The following is an 18,814-nucleotide window of genomic DNA, read 5'->3' on the forward strand; positions in this document are numbered from 1 at the left end:
TTATGCGAGTGCGGGGATTATGCGAGTAAATACGGTATACTAAAACAAACTCATCGATATGGTGTGATGAACAGCATTTACTTATAGCATCATTGGCATATTTCAATAGGGTCGAGCAATGCTCGACTACCACTCACTACATCATAGGAGTAATATGGGATCTCTGTTATGCTGCTACACTATTGGTTAGCTAACAATCAAAACGCAGTTGTTCACGTGACCTGTGAGTTTCTTCAATCTTTTTTAGCACTGGCAAGGCTCTGTGGCAGAAGTCTTGGTTGTCACGCAGAATGTCTGGGTTCAATTCTAGCTCCAACCATAATTTTATCTACTGCATCCATCGGCAATTTTCACTCACTGACAGCGATGCCGGCACCAGTTTTTTGGCGACACTGGCTTCTAAAGGCTACCACTTTAGTGTTGCCCAAGTCCATTCTTGTCGAGTAGCGCTCGTTTCGTTTCTTTCTTCCTCACGTGTGTCCTTGTATGTTGCACTGCCTGCTCGAGGATGTACTCTGTGTGTACTCTTGTGTTCCGGCTTTGATATAGACTGTTTATCACCTGTGGTGAACACGGACCTTCCATGGGCCAGAGTATTCGGGTTTGTACCACATCAGACAGAGGGAAAGGTTTGTGACCAGCATATTACGTTACGCATGCAACGACTACTTGATTGTGTTCAGGGCACGCTAATGTCCTTCCTGCTACATTTGTTATATACAAAGCCAAGAAAATGTCAATGAGAGCTCAGTGACAGGCACTTAGATAGGTATACAGAAACTGTTGAAGTGTGTTAGGCACACAAGGAAGTGCTATGAATTTATTACTTGACTGCCTTGCAGAATGCCCCGGTCTGCCTTGAATCATGATTTTTATTCTTTCGTTGATGAAGATTTCTGACTAACAACAATGCCGGCACCGGATTTTCTGCATCACATTCTCCTTAATGCTATTGTGTTAAGTTGTGTTAAAGGAACCGACAAATGCTCGATACACGGGTTTATGTAACTCCGCTGATGTAAACATTTTCTGTCGCATTGGCTAAAGTGAACCTTGTTTTTCTCATTCAAAGCCGATTTTTACTTTTAGTTCACTGAAGTGGTAAAAATTTACTCTTGGTGCTCCACAGGGCAAAAAAGTTAAAATACATATAATCGCTATCATTTAACATTTTAGTGGTATAAACATGCAATTGTCTCCCTGTTAGTGTTAAAATGTAGAAAACTTTTTTACACACTAGCATTAAAAGATTGTTTTGCAGAAGTTGCAGCATTGGTGTTGGCATCACTAGTTGTGGGCGAAAAATCTGTCACCGAAAAATCAAGGGGCTACAAAATAAATAAAATTTCTGGGTCTGAGTGAGGATCGAAACCAGACTGTTTGCATGGAAAGTAGGTGTCCTACCTCACAGCCATGCATTTGCTTGAAAATACAGTGAAAATAACTCGTGCTTTACAGACACGTGCATCCTGTATACAGGTCTCGCAATAACGCGACATGTAATATCAAAGTAATATTGCGTAGTACAAGTGTATATTGCCGTTGGGCATCAGAACATCCGGCTATTAGAAGAACTTTGTGGTTTAAAGCCGGCCACCTATTAAAAAAGGCACAGACGTTACTGCATGTATTCCCTCAAGACCACGTAGTGTGTGCATAGCAAGTTCCAAAACACTTTATGTGCATGATTACTCGTGATTTAAAGCATGCTACCTATTACACAGAGTGCAGCCATAAATAAAAGCTTTACTTACACAAGCCACTTTCAACTTTATTATTTACATTGTTATAATCCACAATTCAGACTTATCAAGTAACATCAAGTAACATGACACAATAAACAGTAAGCACTAAGGGGTTAAACACTGGAGACAAGATATTGCTATCGTGTTCAATTCTAATAGGCGACACTTAAAGGCCTCTCAATTTCACGTTTTCCAGCTTGAGATCTGCAGAACAGTGGCCACCTTTGCTTGACATTTCATCCGATGCTCATAGGCAGAAACATGAAAGTTGTTAGCAGAGAGCCTAGTGGAACCTGCTGACGAGCTGGAAAAGCGTCTTGCTTGCGAGGTGGTTAAGAAACTACACTCGACGAAAAGCATAAGAAAAACGTACTCTGCTTGCTTTTTATTTAAAAAAAGGGTTAAAAATGTTGAAATGAAGGTGGTAATGACAGTTGACGATTGTTTTGTGAGGGTTCGTGGTCGGAATTTCACTAAACATTGGGATAAATCCAATCCAGAGCATCTCTGTGTCTTCATTGCTCGGCATGCATAGCAGACAAAGTTACGATGAACAATATAGCACAGTACAGAAACAATGTTATGCATCCTTGTGATAAACTAACAATAAGATCAGCCTCATGCCGTTTGGTTCAGCTATCTCTATTGGTTGCCTTTTCGTCTGTCTTGTGGCCAGGTGTTTCTGTACATAAGAGAATCTGGGCAGCACATTCTGGCATGACATTTGTCATGTTTTTCAAAAACAACATTGCAACATGCTTGGATCACAGGAACTGTTTCGCGTTCATGAAGAATTAACACTTGCTCATGGTGCCCAGCTTTTGTTGAGCACAAATATTTGCTCTAAAACACAGGATGGTCGATGATAGTCATGCAAGATGTTTAATCTGATGATTGTATCACTCCACTTAAAACAAGCAGCCTTTATACTGGTGCAATGCTGTGAAATGACTGTTGAACACGTTGTCACTCACTGGCAGCATGAAATCCAAGTTGCATCTCAAATCACTGTCAGTGCTGTAAAGTTTCTTGATTAAAAAAATAACATGCTGGAGAAAGCTGTATGAGTATGCACATGGCCAGGTAGATAACGATTGTTAATTTGGATGTACTGTATATATACAACACTATTAAGTAGCAGAAACCTGCCTAATCTGAGACAGGTGTGTACACAGCACACTGCAAAGCATTACAAGCAGTCCTACTGCTGTGTTAATCAGAGCCAAAATTTTCTTGTGGCCTTCACCACTATAAGCATTCTCGCATGATGAAAAAGATGCATTGTCACTTGTGCTAGATTTCTTTCTAATAGTTTCGCCATACGGCGGTGATGTCTCTCCACTGTAATGGAAGAAATGAAGCCTATACTTGTAAAAATTGTCTGCAGTTGCTGTCAGAGGAGTACTGCTGAAGAGGTGCCCTTGTGGTCAAGTGGTCAACACGAATGATGCAAGCCAGATACCGGATTGGAAAGTGCGAAGGGACGTGTCGATCCAATGTGGTTTACAAGAGATGGCCCCCCTGCCTCTCCCAACAGAAATTTGTACGTACTTTTTACCCATGTCTGAGAAATGGCAATGGTGCAGCTTAGTGCAAAAAAAAATTTGGAAAATTGTGAAAAGGAGTTCAAACAGCAGTAATGTGTTTTACATAGCGGCGCTACATTTCATGTTGACCAGTGACGATGTCCATGGCTGTTCAATATTGTCAGCATTAACAACAAAATTAGACAGTTGACAGGTTACTGCAAAGGATATCACAAACCAAGTTGCTGCATTTTGTAAGAGAAGCAGCATCTGCATCAGATGAGTGAGCTGTCTATTTATAGCAAAAGTGACCAGCAGACCAGTATAAAAATTGTCAACATATTTATTTACTATCGTTAAGCTTGTCACTGAACCTTGCGGCTTGTCAGCTTTGACTAATGGTATGAAGTTTCGGTACTGGCCACCAGTGATGACTTCGGTCTATCGCTCAAGTCATTTCCCTGGTAAACTAAGCTGCTTGTAATCTAAACTATGAGAGGTTTCTTAGTAAAAAAAGAATTCGGGAACCTTGCATCAAGTAACGCAAAAGTTGGCTCAGTGAAGCACAACCTTGTCGCTGCTCGTACTCCTTGTCGACCGACATGTCTAGCTCCGAGATGTGCGGCACCCTCCTAGGGCATTTTCTTAGTGCAGCTCTTAAATACCGGGACATGATTGTGTGCAGCCAGGCTAAGCATGATAGAGAAGAGATTGTGCGCAATGTCTTTGTTGGTTTGCATGGCCTGCAGCTAATGCACTGTGCGGATTGACCTGGTGGTGCAGTATCTAGTCCCTAGATGAAACTGTGCTTCATTCAACATTCTTGCTTTCTTTTATTGTAGTGCATTTGTTTCCATTTATGTACATATATCTTACTCTTTCTGATGGTAAATAATAGGTAATATCATTGCATCTGTCCTCACACTAACTCCCCTTTCCCACTCTCCCTTTACTGTACAATATACAACAAGGCTATGTTATGGTCTGCCAGCATGTCTAAGGCACTGGATAGCCGAATGGTTAGGACGCTTGTTTTTACATCCAGAAAGATGTTTACACTATTTAAAGCTGACAGCATATCACATACGAAGTGATAGTGGGGTGGACAGGTAATGCCGTTTGCACTAAGGAAACCTGCTCTAATAATTGTATATGTAGTGTTTGCAACTGCACACTGCAAGCTCCCACAATGGAGAGAGTGAATTCACAGAGTACCCCCCTTAGTTCTGGTTTCAAGGTGCCATTTGGCCTGCGCTCGATGCTTCCATCTAGTATCGGCCAGTTACCTTTAAGGCTGCTTTACCGTCGTGCCTGGGCTGTAGTGTTACGAAGTGAAAGCTTGGATAATTACAGCGTTTCATTTACAATGCAGCGAAGCTCATGAGCCAGTTGCCTGGAACATATCAAGTACAGGACTGGTGTGAAGAGAAGGGGGATGTCATTCACAGAAGGAAATTCTCAGCCGTAGACTTGGATAGTTCTGGGTAAACTGGTGTGTGCAAATACAGACAAACGACTACAGAAAAGAAGAGACAGGGACAAGCACTTGTCCCTGTCTCTTCTTTTGTGTTGTCGTTGGTCTGTATTTGCGCACACCAGTTTACCCACAATTATGAACCAACTCGCCCAGCTACAAAATATACTGAACCAGATTTGGATAGGCCTGTAGGACTAGTCATAAGGCATTGAACAGGAAAGGCCTGAATATAATATTAAAGTGCTAGTGCAAGGGTACATAATGTTGTGTACATAGATAACAGTGCGTGGAAGTGAAGTTGTGTGTCATGTTTTCTTTTACAAATTGCAGTTTCGTCAGCAGCAACTGCGGAGAGCATAGTGTCAAGGACAAGTTGCTACCAGGCTGGAAGTGGGCCCTCCGAGTTCGAGAATGGGATGGAACATGTCACAGGCAGTACAGTGGGAGGTCAGCAGCTGTTTCAGTGCCATCGCTGCCAGTACTCGACATCCAAACATTATAGGTTGACATATCATCTTCAATCACACAGTACAGAGAGACCTTTCCAATGCGAGGTCTGTCCAGCGGCATTTAAGCGCCTGCACTCCTACAAAGCCCACATGTGCATACACACGGGAGAAGTGCTCTACCAGTGCCATCTTTGCCCATATACGACTTCCTACAACACACTTATGTTGGATCACAAGAGAGCTCACTCGGACACTGTCTTTCTTGCCTGCGACATGTGCGCATATACAACTAAGAAAAAGGCAAACTTGCATATGCACAAGCTCAACCACATAAGGGATATGCCTTTCAAGTGCAAAATCTGCTCTTTTGGTTATAATAAGAAGCGGTATTTAAAAAATCACATGCGGCAACACTTGGAATCTTAGCTATGACGGTAATTGTGGCTATTCATGGAAGCAGCATTCACCATCCCGCAACTTCAAACATGAGCAGGTGACAGCAACAAGTTGAATGAAAGAAGAGAGGCGTTGATGCTTGTTTTTGTACATATCAATTTCTGCAGCCATTGTGTTCATTCTGCATCACAATTGGAATGAACGTTTCAGACTCTGGGACCTTAACAGGACATCTGATCAACAACACAGTCATCTGGATCACATGTTTAAACATTCATATACTTAGTTGTAATTCAGCATGTTCATCAGTCGTGCAAATGATGTTGCGCATGCCTAAATCATTTTCATTCCCAAATATCTTGCCAGTGTGTGTGTTCATCAAGAGTCTATCACAAGCAATACTTGAAGTTGCACCAATTATCCCACATCTGACCCACTGATAGTATGATAACGCAGGCAGCCCAAGCATTCAAGTCTTGCCATATTGTCGAATCGCATGGCTACGCATGCAAACAGTGAATGGGACTTCTGTTTGTTGCATTTGTAATATAAAAAACACTTGTTCAGAGCACAAATGGTCAAACAATTTGTTCTTTGCACTTGTGAAGTGTGTTTTGTGACTGTGATAAGTGTTCTCTGCTTCAATATTATATTGATAGGAAATAATGTATCCCCAAGACAAAGTCCTCTAGGTATCAAGCCGAGCCAAGCTCGCGCTTCCATTTTTATGTCAAGTCTGGTGGATTTCAGGTCCTTAAAGGAGCACTGACATCAAATTTACTCATGCCAAGATTTTTGCGTCAGCGAGTAGCTATAGACCCTGTAGCAGCGATTCGCGACCTAAAACATAATTGAGGGATGAATAACGATCACTTTTATTGATTTGAATCACTGGTATCCAGCACTATTCAAGACAGCCGGCAATCCCGCCACTTTTAGTGCTGAGAGCACCAGAAGTAGCGCTACCTCACGGTCACCTCCAGATCACGCCACAGCAGACCACTTCTCCACATAAAAGAGTGACGTCAGTCTCAGCTGCTCCGCAAACATTTCGTGTGCTAGGCGGACACATTCAGTCATGGCTTGTCACCTGCATTGTTGCCGTCACCGCACAAAGTGTCGACTCGGGTTCAATACGATAGTCTGGAGCTTGGAATCCCCGCGATTCGCTATGTCGCTAATTATTTTTTCTTCGATCGACCTTTTGCAGAACAGGGATTTCGAAATGGACGCCGTTCCAAGCAGCACTGCAGAGGTGGTTGAGGATGCACGCTTCAGCCATTTTCGCTCGTGTGTCTCAGTTAGCTATATTGGTGGGTTTTGGCGTGCAAAGAATTCAGGTACATATACGCAGAGGGGTCCATGCAATATAACTATCGTGAATGAGCATCAGCGGAAACATAGAAAACGTTTCCTGTTTGCCAAGTTCTTTTTTGAACCTCCAGATGGCCCCATCTATCCAGCCTCTCACGATTTACCCGGTATTACCACTTTTACATGGACGCAAAGTCTACAGATGAACTAAAATTCAACAATATCTGCGTGTTACTTGTTAGCAATGATATCTGACCATGTATACACTGTTCTGCTTTTCATAGCTTGTGGTCGTGTTGATGTGTAACACATACGCGATATGAAAAGACACACTCATTGCGCTTTTTCCGAGCTTCGAACTAGACTACTGCAGCTAACAACGATTCCCCGACATGCTGACCGACAAGCACCCGTTTAATCATGTTTCTTCTTTTGCCGTTCCTTTAAAGGTGGTTTTTATCTTGATAACTTCACGAAATCATTCAAATCGGTGCGACGGAGATCAGACGCTACGAGCAAGTGCGTTTCTGCACTTCGGCACCATGATAAGAACACTCGGATCGTACAAGTCATCGCAACTAGGGCATCGTCACTCCGGATGGTATTTGTGGAATGTATTACACCGAACACGTAGCACTAGTGTCGATGTCGCAGGGGAGTCCATTTTCCGTTTTTTCCCCTTAGCTTTTCTACGCTGTTTGACATCGAATTAAAATAACTTCTACGCGATGGATGCCATTCGAATTTGGCCCAGAAGACCCATGCATACCAAGAAATCGAATGATGGGTACATCTTGATCTTGAAATTTGATGTCAGTGCTCCTTTAAGCATTGGGCTCAAGCAGCAGGCCCAGACATCTTCTGAAATTCGGCCTGTGCCTCACCTCTGATGCCTGATCATAGTAGTTACCATCTGGGCTACATTTGTGTGGCATCTTGGTTGTATGCTGTATATAATTTCAAAAGTTATAAAATTAAGCATGAAGGTTGTCCCCACAATCAGTATGTAGCAGAACATACCCTGTAAAGCAATTCATTGCGATTGAGGAATACGGCATTCCAAATTGAGCATTGGGCACCAAGATTGATTGCGATGATGATAAATTAGTGCCTCAATATTCCTCGTTAAAACACTTTCAAAGGCTAACACCATTAGTTTTGTTCTAAAACTGCCAGGTATGAGGGATTCCTGGCACAGCTTAAGTGTAAGAAAAGGCAGCATTCTCCGGTTCTTGTTGTTCATTCAACTAGCAAATAGATGAAGTATTGGCTAGGGATTGCGTTTTAAGGAACAAAGACGAGAATATGCCAGAAGTACGCTGTCAATTTGTTTCTTAAAGGGTTTCTTACCTGCTTTTTCAAGTATAATAACTTCAATATATTAGGCTATTGCCTGGCGATTCTATTGCTGCAAAATGTTTTTGAATGCCGATAACGGGCAAAGTTGTTGCAATTTGTTGTGCTGACTGCTTTCTTTTTCTTGTCCAAGTTCACTGGAAGCTATGCAGAAAGGGATGGCACAGAGTGAAGTTACATGAGCGCGCATTAGGAAACAATGATTGGTTTCTCCCGTAGTGGTTCCTGTGTGCGAATGTAGCCCACTATTTAACGTTAGCAGGCTATGGAACGCAGTGCCAGCACAGCGTGGCAAGATGTGCATGTTATCCGAACAACACTCATAATTTATGCTAGCTATTAGCCAATAGCATGCTACCCACTGTTCGATGTCGATCACTGGTTGCTGGTCGCTCTAAAGCGAGTGAGGATAGACCCGTGTATGAAAAGGGGGTGCTTGAGGAAATGGCCACTCTTCACTCTGCTTGTAAGCTCTTTTAGCTGTGTCTGACTGCAAGGTTTGTTCGTGGTATTATTTGCAGGATTGGTTTTCTCACCAAGACCGAGTAGTAGTTTATGACCACTTCAAGCAGTCTGGCTTTTGTGGAGGGCAAAGTGATCAAAACATGGCCTCGATTCAGTTAAAAGAGGCCCTCGATTACTATCGAAGCACCTATTTTTTTATTTGTAGTTTGCATAGACCGGTAGCTGGAGATAATTTTAGCATAGGTCTAAGCACCAATATGAAATGATCTAGTATTTGTTCACTCTATAAAGTCGTTACAACGCTGCCAACTGCATCGGCACGTAGTGGCGCCCGCCAGAACTTTGCCGGCGGAAATGACGCCGGAAAGTTGTGGCCATACTATTGGATAAATGTAACATTAGAAGCCATCATCGTGTAGGAGTGAAGCTGAGGTTACTAATCTATTTCATTTTTCTTCTCTGTGTTTTTTCATCGAACCCTGAACAGACACAACCATAAGAAATAAAAATTACTGCAACTACAAAGGACAACAGATATGCTGGCTGCCATTTCGCCCCTGTATTTTTGGCTTGCTCAGGTCGGATGCCCATACGAAATACTTCTCTCTCTTTCTTCTCTCCTCTTGCTTTTAAGAATTTGCGAGCTTTTTTTGCACGTGCGCTGTTGAAGGGGTGCAGTGCACCATTGTTGCTCGTCGGGCGGCCCATCGAACTATGCGCGAAGGGTCAACTTCACCATCCTGGTCATTCCACAAGTTCCTTTCTCAGAATAAAAGAAGAGAGTGGCTCAGAATGTTGTAAAAGAACGTCAGAAAATGCCTCGCTTCGAAACAGTAGCTCCCGCTCACATTTTGGCAAGCCAGGCAACAAGGTGACAATTAGGTCAACATTAATTTAAAGACAAAACTAGCAACAACCAAAGCAAGTTTGGCCAACTGTCGATGATTGGTGGATGACTGGCATGTAGTCGGTACCGTTTAAAAACATCAATTACCTGGGAGAAAGTGAGAGACAATGTACCTGTGGTCGTAAGCTCGAATACTTAAATTGTTGGAGAGTGCGACAATCCGAATAATTGATTGATATGCAAGTTTTAACGTCCGAATACCACCATATGATTATGAGAGACGCCGTAATGGAGAGCCCCAGAAATTTTGATCACCTGGGGTTGTTAAACGTGCACCCAAATCTGAGCACACGGGCCTACAACATTTCTGCCTCCGTAGGAAATGCAGCCGCCGCAGCCGGGATTCGATCCCGCAACCTGCGGGTCAATAGCCAAGTACGTCCAATTACATTTTTGACCAAATAACAAAAAATGTTAGCAATTCAATTTGTACATAGCTAGGTGAGCATATCCACTTCGAAAAATTTTGTGGCACCATCATTTGCCAAGAGAGCAACAATATATATTGTTAGGGCGTTTGTAAGCTGACACACAGCGACCATACACAATGGCGACAGTAACAGCCAAGCACGGACTTCCAGCGCGAGCGGCGCCCTTTTTGGGTAGACCCACTAGAAAGCACTTCAGAGTTCGACCCATTTCAGTGTTCGGAGGCTTCTCTACAATTACCCCCGAGGTCGAAGAGGGAGCCGCCTGGCGACCTAACAGCTTGTCACTATGTGACCCTAGCAAAACGGCCGCGGGCGCATCATGAGCGTGGCATGTAGTCATGTTGTTACATGACACACATGTCATGATTTTTTATTTAGAGTCTGTCGCTTGTGTTCGCCATGCAATCATGGCATGCCATAACAGTTTTGCAACATGCCATGTGAACGAAACCGCCACAATTAAGAGCTGCAGGGCCATGAAATGTAAATCGTGACATACATGCCATGATTTTCATGTTATGACTAGTCAAGTATGTTCTTCATACAGTCATGTTGTGCCATATCAAGTTTGGTATAGATCATCATCATCAGCCTGACTACGTCCACTGCAGGACAAAGGCCTCTCCCATGTTCCGCCAGTTAACCCGGTCCTGTGCTTGCTGCTGCCAATTTATATTTGTTGTGTCTTCGCGGTTTCTGTGTGTGTGTGTGCGCGCGCACCTGTTGACGCCTCAGCTGGCCGCCTGCACCACATCGGACTTTTGCTACCACCACGTGCGCATCGTTATCTGACTAACACTACGCTATGCACTTTTGAATAAACGTTCTTTTCATTCTGCTGACTACGTTGACACATTGCTGGTCCGGCGCTGCTATGCGCACACCATGGCTATGCTACAGTGGCGACGAGGATGTTCACCACCCATGCAGTGAAAGACGACCCTGAACCTGACACTACGAAAAATCGAGCAACCAAGGCGATCATGGCTCACCACCAGCTTCCGGACTTCGAAGAGAGCAAAGATAAGTGGACGCCATACCTTATCAAAGTCGAAGCATACTTTGAAGCGAATGCCATTGAAGACTCGACTAAGAAAAGAGCATTGCTGGTTGCTGCCTTAAGCACGCACACGATACAAGTGCTGGCAGGGAAGGTGGCTCCACGCAAGCCGAATGCGCTGACTTATGAAGAAGTCGTGGCAGTGTTCAGTGAGCACTACGACCCCAAGCGACACGAAATCACAGAAAGTTACAAGTTTTTTCAGTCGGTGTCAAGCGGAGGGTGAGCCCATTAATGAATTCCTGGTCGACATTCGCCGAATAGCTGATAATTGCAATTTTGGCAGTGCATTAAATCGCATGCTACGAGATCGCATTGTGTGTGGTGTCCGGTCAAGTGCACTACAGAAGCAGCTACTTGCGAAGCGGGAATTAACATTAGAAGACGCTGAAGCGATGGTCCTTTCAGCTGAAGCTGCAGATAGTGGCGTGAAAAACATAAACGGATCTGGATTGACACCAGTGTTAAAAGTACAAGCGTATCAGCAGAAAACACCGCAAGACGAGAGACGGAGGGCTACACGTCAAGAATGCTCAAGGTGCGGTAGTCCAAAGCACAATGAGAGCGGTTGCACCTGGTCTAACGCTCGCTGTTATCGCTGTGGAGGACGCGGTCACCTTGCGAGGAAATGCCGAAGCCGCGGTCCTCACGAGCAAGGAACAGCAAGCAGGGCACAAACCAACATTCTCATGGGGACGGAAGGTTCGACAGACGACGAACACGAAGCAGCGCACATCTGGGCCTTGGCTTCGGAACGGAAGAGTTGTCTGGTGCCACCAATTCGCCGAACGTTCTCTTGGTGCGGTGTGCAGCTTATAATGGAAGTTGATACTGGGTCGCCCGTTTGTGTTATCCCACGTCAACTGTACGAGAAGCACCGCGACCAATGGCCGAAACTGAGACCATCCAGTGTGAAATTATCCTGCTACACAGGACGACTGCCAGTGCTTGGGGAGCTTGCGCTCAGTGTTTCTCATAAGGGAGTGACGGCGGAGTGTGCGCTGACCGTGTTAGACTGTGCGGGACCAAGCCTCTGTGGTCGAGATTTAATTCAGCTGCTGAACGCCGCTGGTGCTCCGGTGGTTCGCGTTGCAGGAGACTCTGAGCCCACAGAACAAACGGGGAAGTCCAGTGTGAATAGCATATTCAACGACTTCAACGACGTGTTTTCCGAGGAACTGGGGCTCATCACAGGCCCTCCGGTCAGTCTGCACCTAAAAGAAGGCGCCGTACCTAAGTTCTGTAAGTCCAGACCCATTCCATATGCGCTACGCGACCGCGTGTCACTTGAACTTGATCGGTTAGTGTCCTTAGGCGTGTTATCACCGGTGGCACACTCGGAATGGGCGTCACCTATAGTCGTAGTTCTTAAGAAAGACGGCGCAGTGAGAATCTGCGGTGATTTCAAGGCCACAGTGAATCCCGCATGCGCCACTGAACAATATCCCTTGCCTATCATTGAAGATATGTTTGCGCAGCTACACGATGGGGATTGTTTCAGCACACTGGATTTACGGGACGCATACAATCAAGTGGCACTGGATGAGTCGGCAAAGAAAATTTGCGTCATTAACACACCAAGAGGGCTTTTTTGCTACAACCGACTGCCTTTCGGAATAGCCTCTGCACCCGCGATATTCCAAAGAAAAATGGATGAGGTTCTAGCTGGTCTGGTGGGTGCACAAGCTTACCTTGACGATGTGCTTATTTCTGAAAAATCAAGCGACAGTGGTGAAAGGCTGAAAAACGTTTTGGAGCGGTTTCGAGAGAGAGGCGTAAAGTTGAGACACGATAAGTGCAAGCTGCGCAGCCCAGCAGTTACCTATCTCGGGCATCGCATCGATCGCGATGGGCTTCATCCGACAGAGAAAAACCTCGATGCTATCATGCAGACGCAGAGCCCCCGTAATGTCGGCGAACTGCGGTCTTTTTTGGGAATGATCACGTTCTACGCGAGGTTTCTGCCTAACATGTCGACCACACTTTTTCCTTTGTATCAGCTGCTGGAAAAGAATGCGCGCTGGCACTGGGAACAGCCTCAAGAGCTTGCGTTTAAGGTGGCTAAGCAAAGCCTCAAAGCAGCCAAGGTTCTCGTCCATTTCGACCCTTCGAAGGAACTAAAACTTGAGTGCGACGCGTCGCCATACGGAGTGGGCGCGGTCTTGTTTCACACGATAGGAAACGTCCACAGGCCGATCGGTTTTCGCTCGCGTACGTTAACACAGGCGGAGCGCAACTATTCACAGCTCGAGCGAGAGGCACTGGCACTGGTATTTGGCGTAACTAAATTCCGCGACTACCTTCTAGGTCGGGAATTCACCTTGGTGACTGACCACCAACCGTTGCTGGGCCTGTTGAGGTCAGACAGGCAGACGCCCACAATGGCCGCTGCCCGGATCCAACGTTGGGCGCTTCAGCTGGGGGCCTACCGGTACCAGCTGCAGTACGCCCCAGGACGACAGATGCTGAATGCTGATGCCTTAAGCCGCCTGCCGCTGCAAACTACGGAAACTGACGAAGACGGTGAGCCACCCGAATATGTACTCTCGCTAAACCAGCTGAACAACGGTGTCGTGACAACGCGTGAGCTGAAGGCTTTCACCGCTTCGGATCCTGTCCTGGCAAAAGTCAAACGGTACATATTACATGGGTGGCCCAGACACGCCAACGGGCTGGCAAGGGACATACTGCCATTTTTTGACCGTAAGCTAGAGCTATCCGTTGCACATGACCTTGTTTATTGGGGCAATAGGGTCATAATACCAGCCGAAGCAAGAGTGCAAGTGCTGCAGCTTTTACATGAGACTCACCAGGGTTCGCCGGCAATGAAATCTGTCGCGCGCTCTTTGTTTTGGTGGCCAGGCCTAGACAGAAATATTGAAGAGGTGTCTACTCAGTGCCAGAACTGTGTTCAAAATTTGCCGATGCCAACCGCGGCGCCCGTTGTCAAGTGGCCGGAAACCGGCGAAAGGTGGTCCTGCATTCACATTGACTACGCGGGGCCGATCGGCGGAAAAATGATACTCGTCATAGTTGACGCCCACACGAAATGGCTCGAAGCCGTACCTCTGTCACATGCTTCAACAGAAACCACCATTAACTGCTTACGTGCCATTTTCAGCAGGTTTGGGGTACCACGCACAATCGTGTCCGACAACGGGACTCAGTTTTCCAGCCATGATTTTGAGGAATTCGTAGCAAACAACAACATAGTGCACCTCCGATGTGCGCCCTACCACCCCCAGTCTAATGGTGCAGCGGAAAGGGCAGTGCGTACTATAAAAGATGGCCTTCGAAAAATGAGGAGAGGAAAGCTAGAGGAGAATCTGATACGCTTGCTGTTTAACTATCGGAGGACGCCACAAAAGTGCGGTAAATCCCCAGCAGAGTTGCTCTTGGGTTACCAAATACGCTCACGGCTGGACACATGTTTTCCTCCAGCCCTTACAGGATCAAAAGAAGACCAAGAGGACTGGCTGCCGCTACCAGGAAGTGACGTATACGCCCGCAATTATGGTGCGGGGAGCAAATGGACGCCTGGCAATGTGAAGGCGACGTCTGGAGCGAGAATGGTGACCGTGAACACTCCGGACGGGGTCGTCCAACACATGTTGATCAACTTCGCCCGCGACAGGACTCGCCACCAGTAACAACTGCCACAAGTCCCAGCGAGTCAGACCAAGCAACGGAACCATCGCCTCCGGAAGCGGTAAGCTCGAATGCAGGCATGTCTTCTCGGCTCATCCCTAATGATGCTGGTTCTGCACAACGTGCATCACCGAAGATCACGGCCGTCCCGATGAGTACCGGTGTCGCCCAACAAGCCCTCAGGCGTTCAACAAGAGAACGCAAGACAGTACAACGCTTTCAATTCTAAGGGGGAAAGAATGTTGTGTCTTCGCGGTTTCCGTGTGTGTGTGTGCGCGCGCACCTGTTGACGCCTCAGCTGGCCGCCTGCACCACATCGGACTTTTGCTACTACCACGTGCGCATCGTTATCTGACTAACACTACGCTGCCTATAAATACGTTATGCACTTTTGAATAAACGTTCTTTTCATTCTGCTGACTACGTTGACACATTGCTGGTCCGGCGCTGCTATGCGCACACCATGGCTATGCTACAACCCGCAAACTTCTTAATTTCATCTGCCCACCTAATCTTCTGTCTCCCCCTAACCCGCTAACCTTCTCTGGAAATCCAGTTAGTTACCCTTACTGTTATCCTGTCTACGCGTTACATGCCCGGCCCATGTTCATTTCCTCTTCTTGATTTCAGCTATGATATCCTTAACCCCCGTTTGTTCCCTAATCCACTCTGCTCTCTTCTTGTCTCTTAAGGTTACACCTACCATTTTTCTTTCCATTGCTTGCTGCGTCGTCCTCAGTTTAAGCTGAACCCTCTTTGTAAGTCTGCAGGTCTCTGCTACATAGCTAAGTACCGGCAAGATTCAGCTGTTATATACCTTCTTCTTGAGGGATAGTGGCGATCTACCTGTCAAGATTTGAGAGTGCTTGCCAAATGTGCTCCACTCCATCCTTATTCTTCCAGTTACTTCAATCTCGCGGTTCGGCTCCGTGGTCATTACCTGTCATAAGTGGACATAGTCTTTTACAATTTCTAGTGCATTATTGTACCTATCTTGAAGCGCTGTTCTCTTCCGAGGTTGTTGTACATTACTTTCGTTTTCTGGAGATTTAATTTTAAGACCTACCTTTCTGCTCTCCTTGTCTAACTCCGTAATCATGAGTTGCAATTCGTCTTCTGGTTTACTCAGCAATGCAATGTCATCGGCGAAGGGCAGATTATTAAAGTACTCTCCATTAACCTATCCCTAACTCTTCCCATTCTAGGCCTCTGAAAACCTCCTTTAAGCACGTCGTAACTATAGCATTGGAGAAATTGTATCCCCCTGCCTTACACCCTTCTTGATTGAGGAGAGAGAGAATTAGTTTAATGGGAAGCTGGAGAGGTTTGCCTGGCTTTTCACCTGACAGGCAACTCCAGTTGCTGGATGATGGCAATAATATATACAATGATAAACACAGTTAAATACACGCATAACAGTCACATTACACATAGTCACTCACACGGACTGTACTATTTACAACGTTTCATTCAAGCCTGTGGCCCGTAAGAATGTCGGTAGCGCTTTTGTTGAGTCTAAGGCACTGCAGGTGTTCTGTTATGGGCCTGGAATATTTTTTAACACCAAGTTTGTGTCCTGTTGTATTTTCAAGCCCATCTTCAGAGACTGTCTCTCTGATGCGTATTTCGTACACTCACAGCGGACATGATTGATGTCTTTAACGACGTTACATCGGGCACAAAATGCTGAGTCGGACAGTCCAATTTCGTTCCTGAAGTAGTTCGTATATGCAACGTTTAATCGGATGCGGTGTAAACACGTTTCATCTTGCCTGTTGAGATTTCGCGGCATCCTGAAGTCACACGATGGATCGATCTTGTACAGAGGCCCATACTGTTGGCTAGGGTCTGTCCAGAATGATCGCTGGAGGCGCCAGGCACGTACCGACACTAGCGTTGCTGCATCTTGCCTCGAGAAAGGTATCTCGACAATTTCTGCTGAAATTTTATGTCCAGCTTTGGCAGCGTCATCAGCCCAGACGTTGCCTTGTATTCCGCAGTGGGCAGGTATCCACTGCAGAACGATGTGATGATGGAAGTCACAGGCTTTCTTGCATAGGCGTTTGATGTCCATGACGTGTTGGTCCTGTGTGCATGTAGACCTCAGCGACTGCAGCGCTCCTCTTGAGTGAGTCAAGATGACCCAGGACTTGGCTGTCTGGTCCATGATGTAATTAATGACAGCCCGCAGTGCAGCCTGTTCAGTGGCTGTAGATCAGGTGCAGTGACTGAGAGTGGCAGAGATGGTGACATTGGATGGAACCCAGACGCCAATGGCAGATGATGTAGACGTAACAGAGCCGTCGGTGTATGACGATGAGCTCTGTAGCAGTTTTCCAAATTCTCTAGAGTGAAATATCTGAGTGCGAGTCCAGGTGTGCGTCGTTTGCTCTTGAACCCAGGCACAAAGGCAACTATGATTGGTATTCTGTTGTTTTCTTTATGAAGCACAATGGTAGCATTTGATCCCCTTCCAGGGTGTTTATATATGCTTCGTCGACGCCCTGATTCCGTTGTGTCTGCATGACTGCTTATATTTCTACTGAATCAAACGCCTTCTCGTAATCAATGGAGGCTGTGTATGGTGGTTTATTCTGAGCATTTTATTATTACCCGATTCAAAGTATGAATGTGGTCGATTGTTGAGTAGCCTGTTCGAAATCCTGCTTGTTCCTTTGGTTGATTGAATTCTAATGTTGCCTTAATTCTGTTAGCAATTACGTTTGTAAATAGCTTGTATACGACAAAGAGTAAGCTGATCGGCCTGTAATTCTTCAAGTCGTTATCTCCTTCCTTATGTATTAAGATGATGTTAGCATTCTTCCAACATTATGGTACTCTTCCCGTCAGGAGACACCTTGTAAACAGGGTGGCTAGTTTTTCTAACGCAATCTGTCCTCCATCTTTCGGCAGATCTGATGTTACCTGATCCTCACCAGCAGCCGTCTCTTTGCATGCTCTCCAAGGCTTTTCTGACTTCTTCTATCATTACTAGTAGGGTGTCATCTGGCTTACTGCTAGATCTTATAGTATTAAGGTCGTGGTTGTCCCGGCTACTGTACAGATCTCTATAGAACTCCTCCGCTATTTCAACTATCCTATTCATATTGGTAGTTATTTTGCCTTCTTTGTCCCTTAGTGCATATATCCAATTTTTTCCTATTCCAAGTTTTCTCTTCACTGCTTTGACGCTTCCTCCATTTTTAGAGCGTGTTCAATTCTCTTCATGTTATACCTTCTTACATCGGATACCTTATGCTTATTAATCAACTTCGAAAGCTCTGACAGCTCTATTTTGTCCATTGTACTTGAGACTTTCATGATTTGATGCTTCTTAATGAGATTCTTTGTTTCCTGGGAAAGCTTGTCAATGTCCTGTCTAACTACCCTGTCTCCAACTTCCACTGCGCACTCCGTAATCATACTCGTCAGATTATCATTCATTGTATGAACGCTAAGGTTGGTTTCCTCAATAAGAGCCGAGTACCTGTTCTGAAGCGAGACTCTGAATTCCTGTACCTTCCCTCTCAGTGCTAGTTTATTGATTGGCTTCTTGCGTATCAGTTTCTGTCGTTCCTTCTTCAAGTCTAGGTGAATTCGAGACCGTATCATTCTATGGTCACTGCGTCATACCCTGCCAACAACTTTCACATCCTGCACGATGCCTGGGTGTGCACTCATTATAAAGTCTATTTTGTTCTTATTTTTGCCATTAGGGCTACTCTTTGTCCACTTGCGGTTTCCTCATTTTCGATAGAAGGTATTCAAAATCCGTAAATTGTTGCGTTCTGCAAATTCTACTAGTAGCTCCCCTCTGGCATTTCTAGTACCGATGCCATAATCTCCTATTGCCTGCTCTCCAGTCTGCTTCTTCTATACCTTGGCATTGAAGTCTCCCGTCAGCTTAGTATAATGTGTTTTTACCTTACTCATTGCCGATTCCACGTCTTCATAGAAGCTTTCAACAGAAGCGTCCTCATGGCTGGATGTAGGCGCATAAGCCTGTAGCACCTTCATCTTGTATCTCTTATTGAGTTTAG

At 45.4% G+C, this 18,814-nt stretch overlaps 1 protein-coding gene across 1 annotated transcript in view; it reads left to right on the forward strand.

Annotated features, from left to right (window-relative positions):
* LOC119163111 (uncharacterized) overlaps nucleotides 1-18,814 on the forward strand; it is a 69,092-nt gene that overhangs the window by 5,988 nt on the left and 44,290 nt on the right. The window contains exons 2-4 of the mRNA XM_075874521.1: nucleotides 3,133-3,288; nucleotides 5,079-5,622; nucleotides 16,731-16,800. Coding sequence (XP_075730636.1) covers nucleotides 3,133-3,288; nucleotides 5,079-5,622; nucleotides 16,731-16,800 — 770 coding nt within the window. The remainder of the gene's footprint in view (nucleotides 1-3,132; nucleotides 3,289-5,078; nucleotides 5,623-16,730; nucleotides 16,801-18,814) is intronic.

This window comes from Rhipicephalus microplus, chromosome 9 (genome assembly GCF_043290135.1).
Source record: "Rhipicephalus microplus isolate Deutch F79 chromosome 9, USDA_Rmic, whole genome shotgun sequence".
Lineage (NCBI taxonomy): Eukaryota > Metazoa > Arthropoda > Arachnida > Ixodida > Ixodidae > Rhipicephalus > Rhipicephalus microplus.